This window comes from Pelodiscus sinensis, chromosome 2 (genome assembly GCF_049634645.1).
Source record: "Pelodiscus sinensis isolate JC-2024 chromosome 2, ASM4963464v1, whole genome shotgun sequence".
NCBI lineage: Eukaryota > Metazoa > Chordata > Testudines > Trionychidae > Pelodiscus > Pelodiscus sinensis.
In genome coordinates, this window is record NC_134712.1 from 9,397,879 (window position 1) to 9,406,112 (window position 8,234).

General features: G+C 47.5%; 1 protein-coding gene across 1 annotated transcript; it reads left to right on the forward strand.

Moving 5' to 3' along the window:
• Nucleotides 1-3,098: 3,098 nt before the first annotated feature.
• On the forward strand, nt 3,099-7,951 carry LOC112545865 (uncharacterized). Its single transcript, XM_075919788.1, has one exon. It carries the CDS (start codon nt 4,766-4,768, stop codon nt 5,564-5,566), a length of 801 nt encoding a protein of 266 aa, XP_075775903.1. The 5' UTR covers nt 3,099-4,765; the 3' UTR covers nt 5,567-7,951.
• Nucleotides 7,952-8,234: the final 283 nt, after the last annotated feature.

Sequence of the window (8,234 nt, forward strand, 5' to 3'; positions counted from 1 at the left end):
CCTTTGACACTGTCAGTGCCCGCAGAAAAGGCTCCCTGGCAGCTCCAGGAAGGCCAAATGCTGCCTGTTGCATGTCTAAGGAGAAACAGGATTGGAACGAGGGGGATTAGGTCCAGTCTGTGCCGAGGGACTGGAGGCACCCCAGGATTACTCCTGCATCCCCTTAGCTAGAGAGTCCCAGGGGAAGTGTCTGTTTAGCTTGTGTCTGAAGCTGCCCTGGAAGATGCCATGGGAAACTCTGCTAGCACATAGTTTCAGATCAGTGGAATTTGACTAAGAAAATTTGACCTTTCTGTTTCATTTCCATCTAACCACTGAGCATCTATGTGCTGGCCATTAAGACCCTAACTAGCACAAGGGGAGCCCAGCGGTTGCTTTCTCTTCTGGTCCCCTGCTCCCATGCTGTCCCTAAGCTGGCTTTGCAGCCGTTCAGTTCCAGTTCCATCCATTTCCTTAAAGCTTACTTCCTTCGTACCGGTCACGGGAAGGCAGGTACCCAGCTCAGGAAGCAGCTGAGCCTGTCTCTGGTAGCCCATATACAAGAGAGGTACCATAGACAAGGAGCCTTGGCTCAGGACTGGAGCTAGGAGATCCGGCCCTGCCACAGACTCACAGTAGGCCTGATCCAGGGCTCAGGGAGGTCAATGGAAGCCTGTCTGTAAACACCAGTTGCCATTGGAGCAGGCCTTGTATGACTGAGAGTCACTTGGGTTGAAAATGGCTACTTAAAAGTAGACATCTAAAGCCATATTGGGGCACGTCTGTGGGCCCTTGTGTGCTGCATGATTTCCTGAAGTGCTGCATGCCCCCAATTCCCCTGGGGAGGTCACCTAGGCCCCAGTTCTGCTAAATGCTATACCTGTGCTTCAGTTGAAATCTATCAGGCTACTTACAGTGCTTATTGTTAAGCAAGCGTGTAGGGTTTTGTATGGTCAGCAGCTAATTTGGGTGCCAAACGTTCTGCACCCAGCACTGGCATTTCCTGCCTTAACCTGCCTGGGCCACTGTGTCTCTAGCTATAAACTAGAAAAGGTGATATACTCCTTGATAAAGTGACCTGAGATCTCTAGGATGAGATGTACCACACTACAGCAGTGGGCCCTGTTAATACACCATCGGCACAGCAAGCTGAAATGTATACCTCAGTAGCGCTGAGCCCCTCCCCCCATCACGTAGTCCAGTATTACAAAGAGAGGGTGGACTTTACTGTTTCAATAGGATTGGGGCTACGGACAATATTTTATTTCTATATTAAAAGTGGTGCTAAGTGTATGTGCATTTTATGGCATCAGTGCTTTTTAAATTTTATGTTAATTATTGTGATTGTAATAAAAAGGCTATTATTCCAAACACCCTATAAAATGAGCACCCCAAAATCTTTTTTTTTTGGGGGGGGGGGAGGAAATAAATGTGTTTGTTAAATTATTTAAGGATAGTTTCTTTGTGGTTTAAGTTGTTTAGCCTGTATTAGCTTTTCACTGCTTCTTTAGGAGTTGGTCAATAATTTTCCCTTCCTGACATTTGTGAATGGTTCTTTTCAATTCAGTCTCATGGTGCTATTTTACTGAGCATATTTTTCCCCTTGCTGTTAATGTGGGATTATTAAACTATTTAAAGTTGACTAGCTGCTCTGGTGGTTTATTTAGAAATGTGTGTTTCAAAAATGAACAGGCTGCTGTAGAAGAGTAAATTGAATTATTTTGTGTTTTCCAATGCAGCGTATAACTCGGGTCCATGTGCTGAGCACAAGACCAGGTGGGAGATGCCCCTAGCTGTAACACTATCAACTCCAGTGGACAGGAAGGATGGCACAATGAGAAAAGTACTAAACTGGGACTCATAAGACTTGGATTTAATTCCATAGACTTCCTGTGTAAGATCACTTGGTCTCTGTGCTTCATTTCCCCCTGGGTTGCTAAATACGCCAAATTGATTAGACAAAGCGATTGCAGTAGATCTAACCTACCTGGAGTTCAGTATGGGATTTGATACAGTTCCACATGAGAAAATATTAAACTGAAGAAGATAAGAATGAATAAAAGAAGTAAAAGGTGGATAAGGAACAGATTCAATGGGAGATTAAAGTGGTTCATGCTGAAAACTGAATTGGCTGGATGGAGGTTACTGGTGCAGTTCCTTGGGGATCAATCCTTGAACCAATCTTATTTAATATTTTTATTTGTGACCCTGACACAAAACATTGGGAGTGTACTAATAAAATCTGCAGATGACACAATGTTGGGAGGTATTACCAATATGGAGGAGGACCAGAATCTCATATAAGACCTGGACAACTTTGAAAACTGGACTAATAGCAAAGGGAGGAAATTTAATAGTGCAAAGTGAAAGGTCCTGCAGTTAGGGACTAACAACAAAAAATTTTGCTATCAGCTGGGGACATGACAGTTGGAAGCAACAGAACAGGAGAAAGACCTGGGTGTACTGGTTAAATTACAAGAGGATCTAGTCACTAATGTGAGCCATGAAAAAATGGTGAATGCAGTCCAAGGATGTGAATGCAGTCCAAGGATGTATCAGGCAATGTATTTCCAGTAGAGATTGGGAGTGTGTGATGTTGCACATCCATATTTTTACAGAAATATGTTTTTGAATATGTATATCCATTACTCAGATATGCTTTATGCAGAATGGGGCATGTAACCTATCGTTGGAAGTCTCGTAATCCCCTAATCATATATATTCTATTTGTGTGCATGTATTATCCCTGTATTTGAAGTTAGAAATAAGGAGTATAAACCTATTTATTGATCTAGGAGTGCTAAGAAAGCTATTAGTGCTACTTAAGGAACTTAATGGCCCAGTGCTCAAGTCGATAATCTGTGAATAATCTTGTTTTTCCTGTAAACCTGGGCTAGATCTGCCGGACTTGCTGGTTCCCTGGGCTAAGAGGGGAGGTGGTTCTACCCCCAGAAGGGACAGGGCTTCAGATGGAAGGAGCAGAGATGGGCAGACAGCCCTCAGCACTGCCCGGAATGTACTACAGTGGCTCCTCCATCCTCCAAACAGCCCTGAGAGCCATCCAGAGCATGTGGTATGGCACTCTGGTGGTGATTTATAGGGTCCAGAACTCTAGCCACTGCTGCTCCTGAAAGAACAATGGTGGCAGCCAGGTGCCCTGGGCTCCTTTGAATCACCAGGCCCCGGGGCAACTTTCCCTTTTGATCCCCTCCCGTGCAGTGGGCCTGACTAGGGTTAATCCGACCAAGACATGTGACCAGGCCTCCTGATGCTGGGACCCTTTTTTCTGTGGTACTTTTCTGTGAGGCTGTGAAAGAGTTGAAGCTGAACACACAGGATTCCAACCTTGGGCATAATCTATTTAGAGGTAGGAAACCAACCAACAGAGGGTGTTGGCAGTGGTGAGACTTGAAGATATCCCTTGCTTACCACCAAGATGCTTGCTGGAAACAAGACTGAACAGAGGAGTGACACTCAGCCAGAGTGATGGGGGCAAACAATTAGTTTGAAGCTGGAGCTGGAGAAATTTATGAAAAGAATTATAGGATTGTGATTGAAAGGGATCCTGCAACTCGATGATGCAGAAAGACCCTGCCAGGCCAGTGCCTTATGGTCCTAAAAGCCCAGCCCTTGAGAGCCAGAGCCCAACGTCCAGCTCATGGTTCAGATGGGTAGCTGAAGTTGAACAGCGCCCAGACATACAAAACAACAACTTGTATGGGTGTTGCACAGAGTATCTGTGAAACACTGACTGAAGGACCCAGATTCTGAGATACTGACCCGTCTAAGTGTCTAGGAGGCTGCACAGCTACGGTAGTACAATACATATCATTACACCAGCACTGTATTTTTGGACATGTCATTTTTCTCCCCCACGTATAATAATGCAGGATGGTTTTAGTTTGAGTTGTTCCAGACCGTTGTGAGAGCCAGCAGTTCCGGATAGGAATTTTCACATATAAATAAGAAACTCCCTTAGGCTCTTTTTGCTTCAGGTAAATGTTACTTTTCCAAGTTATCATGTCCCTTTCCCTTACAAGGGGATTGTGTTAAATGGGAACCATTAGAAACTGGTGTGTATTTTCCTGATACTCACCTGCTGTGTCATCTGCCTAGCTTTGACTTCACATACATGAACATTTAGGCCCTCCTCTAATAAGAGATATTTTACATTTCCAGAGACACTTCCACCCCCAGATCTCCAAGCACTTTACAAACGTTCATGAATGCAGCCTCCCAAACTACTGTGTGGTGGGCAACTATTATTGTTCCTCTTACACACGGAGAAAGTGAGGCAGTAGGATGTTCAGGGCCCGATCCAGAGCACCAGCCAAGTCAGTGGACCCCCTATTGACTTCATTGAGCTTTGGGTCAGGCCCCAAGTTTGTCTTGGAGCACCTGCTTAGTAAAACACACAGTCAGAGGAGAGCAGGTGGGCTGCGCCGATCTAGAGTTTCCGGTTTGCTTGCTAAAGTGAGACGCACGTTTTCCCATGGCTCACTGGGTTAGATGAACATCACAGACTCTGAGGAGGTAGTGCCCCTTTTGTGGGCTTGGCTGTGAGCCCGCTGCTGAAAGGGAAGGAATCCAGCTGACCGGGACGACGTGTTTACTTAATGGCCGTAACTGAGCAACCTGAGCACTGAGTATTTGTGTGGTTAACTCGCCTGGCGGAGAAGAAAGAGTAGCATCAGTTGGGGCGAGGCGGATAAAGAATTTGAGAATGTAGCACTCCAGAAAGGGTCTTATTTCTCCTTGTTCCCTCAAATCCATCTGTGGTGGAAGAATGAAATCAGCTCGATCCTTTGGTTCTTTCAATCCAGGGAATGATCCGCAGTGGAAATACGTCACAGAGCAAGACCCTAAGTGTGAAAGGAAGAAGAAACTCAAAATAGAAGGCAAGGATCTGGTGTCGGTGCCTCTGCGGGTCTTTGGCTTGGAAGGCCTTCAGGCCCTGGAGATGAGCCCGGAACGAGAAAGCTGCCTGGGGTACAGGATGGAGCTGATCCCTCGAGAAATCAGCCACCTGAGGAACCTGACCCTCCTTTACATGGACTCCAACAACCTGAAGGAGATCCCTGCCGAGATTGGCACCTTGAGCAACTTGGAGAGACTCACCCTCAGCAACAACAGCCTGCGCTCCCTGCCGCCAGAGATCGGTGGCTTGGGCAAGCTACGCAGCCTGCATCTGGCCAACAACAACTTCACGGAACTGCCTGCCCAGCTCTGCCAGCTGAGACAGCTCACCTTTCTGGATGTCAGTGATAACCAAATAAGCACCCTTCCTCCCAGCATTCAGCATCTGGAGAGGCTGGAGACGCTGCTGTTGCTGTTCAACTCTCTCGAGCAACTGCCGGGGAATGTGTGTATTTTAAGAAACTTGCGCACTCTGTGGCTGGGCTATAACCATCTAAGGGCCCTTCCTGAAACGTTTGGAGAGCTGGTCCACTTGGACTGGGGATATAATTACTGTTCGTGCAATTTTGAGGGGAATCCGCTGGTACGCCCACCCCCGGAAGTGTGTGGTGGAGGCCCCGGAGAGATCAGGAAGTACTTTGCTTCACCCTGTAGGGCATTGGAAGAATAGATGCTAGGGGTTATTTGCCATGAAACAGCTGTGAGGGTTGTAGAGAACAGGGGTGGCCACTCACTGACCCTGAGGGGGAAGAACCCCTCTCTGAGGCTGGGTGGGCCTACTGGGTCCTGCCCCTTTAACTCCACAGAGGCCAAAGGGTGGGCCAGGTAGGATAAAAGCCCAGCCTAGGAGCTTAGTAAGGCCCCAGATTCTGGAAGAAGCAGAGTCCTGCCCTGAGCTCCCAAGCCAGGAGGGTCCTGAGGACCTGGCAGAGGCTGAGGACTAGCCCGGACCTTCTTTACCCTGCCCCAGGGTGCAGACTACTACGCCCCTGAGAGCCAGCAGCCGGAGTGGAGCCAGATAGATGCTGAGGGGAAGTCAGGAAGAGGCCCAGGGGAAGCCAATGATTATTAGGCTGATCTAATAACACTTTAGAGTGTGTCAGCATGTTGTGGGCTGGATCCCCAGTGGCAGCTAATGCTGCCACTTCTAGGGCACTGGGCCAGGACACGGTGGAGTAGGGAGGGCCCACATCCCCCCTGCCACACCACATATTGGGTGGCAGCCTCCCCCTTGTGCCTGGGGAAGTGTGTTTGTCTGGTTGCCCCGCCCTGAGCCAGGGCCTGGGCCGTATTGACTTTGGGACTGTTTCTTTGGCTGCCCCACCCTGAACCAGGACCTGGGGTCTTATTGATAATGGGATCGTATTTATATTGCTGCCAGCCTTGCTTTCAGGGCCTGTGGTTTGAACAGAACCAATGGACCCTTATTTACAGGCCAGATCACAGGTCAGGGACCCAGGACTCAAGCGGCCGGCTTACAGGGGTTCATACCACACAAACCGAATCAAGGTGCAAAATGGGTTTTATATGGAAATAGCCAGTAGAATCTCTGTGTAGCTTGAATCTCTGTGTAGCTTTGAACGACATCTCTGTTATAGTGTATGGCCATCTTTAGGTCCCAATTAAGTGTACACATACTTGCAATTATTACAGGGGTTGATGAGCTCTCTGTGGATTGAGTTGCATAGATGTCTCTGGAAGTGTTATTGCCAAAAGTCCAGCATGGAGAAACTAATGACATCTGGCTCTGAGAATGTGGTGTCAGACACACTTGTGATGGTATATAAGTAATAACAATAGCATAGGGTTGCCAGGTGTCCGGTATTCTACCAGACAGTCCGGTATTTGCGCTCTTTGTCCAGTAAAAAAAATCAGAGAATACCAGACATGTGCAATGTCCGGTATTCTCTGATATTTCTGGCTGCGCACCGGACAGAAGCCTGGCGTGGGTGGAGGGAGTGTCTGGAAGGCAGGTCCACGATCAGCGCTAGGAGCCTGTGATTGCACAGAAGCCCGGTGGGGGCGGCGGGAGTGGCTAAAAGTCTGCCCCCGCAAGCCCGGCACCCTTCTGAAGTGCCCGGAGCAGTGATCGCGGCCCTGCCTACCAGCTGGGACTCCCAGGCTGGGAGGCGGGGCCACCATCGGCACTGGGAGCCTGTGATTGCGCAGAAGCCTGGCGGAGGCGGGAGGAAGGTGACTGGGAGTCTGTCTGTGGCCACATCTGGGCCTATATTAGATTTAAGCTGAGATTTGGGGTAGGGTTTTAGAGCAAACTGAGGTTTGGGTTTGGTTTAGATGGTACCAAAATCTTTAAGATTTCTGCTCCATCCTATCTTGATTTGGCCTTTTCCAGTACGGGGTCCAATGCATAACCAGAACCTCAGGGATGAAATCTGGGTTGTAGGGAGGTGATGGAATCTCCATCCCTGGAGGTTTTTAACGTCCTGGCTTGGCAAAGTTCTGGCTGGGATGATTTATTTGGGATTGATCCTGCTTTTAGCAGGAGATTAGACTCGATCTCCTGAGGTCTCTTCCAACCCTATGATGCTATGATCTGAATATTCAAATCCTATCCCCACCCAAAAATTTGAAGGTGGTTACATATGAGGTACCAATTTTGGCCCACCTCTGCTTCCATACATCGATTTGTAAAAACACCAAAAGTTCCATGAACAGAAACATCACACCTCTGTATGTAATAAGATTATGCCTGTGACATAATAAAGGCCATGTAAATTAAGACTGGCCTTTCTCATCTTCTTGTACTTATCAATGAACACACATGACATCACACCTTGCCATAAATATTGGACACAAAGTTAGGCTCTCTCAAATGGGAGTAGGACACACTGCCCATTTTGCTTCATCCTCTGGAGCCAGTGGCACTCACCCAGTGTAATGTGCTTATAGCTGTGGGCAACACATATGCCTGCCCACATGCTGTCTGTTCCAGGAAGGCATCCTTGGGGTCAGCTGTTAACAGAGACACTTGCGGAGCCTGTGTGTCACTCAGAAAGAAACGGGGGGATTTAGAGTGTCCAAGTTGTCAGAAGGATTTTGCCCCATCCAAAGCTGGGGAAATGTTCAGACGCTTTAAAACTAGAAACATCATAATGATCAGTGATCCAGAAATGTTGTACAAATCAAACTTGCTATAAAATACTATTAAAGTGTGTTTTTAAAAAAATAGTGGTCCTGTGGCACCTTAGGCTACGTCTACACTGTAGAGTTTTTGAGCAAAAACTTGTGGAGCATCCACACTACACGCGTGTTTTTGCGCAAGAAAAAGTACAGTAAATCATCAGAAAACAGGGCTTTTTGAGCAAGAGTTATTCCTC

Bases quoted from the DNA above. Each gene is read 5' to 3' on its own strand.
- LOC112545865 (XM_075919788.1), top strand. From the start codon at position 4,766: ATGAAATCAGCTCGATCCTTTGGTTCTTTCAATCCAGGGAATGATCCG.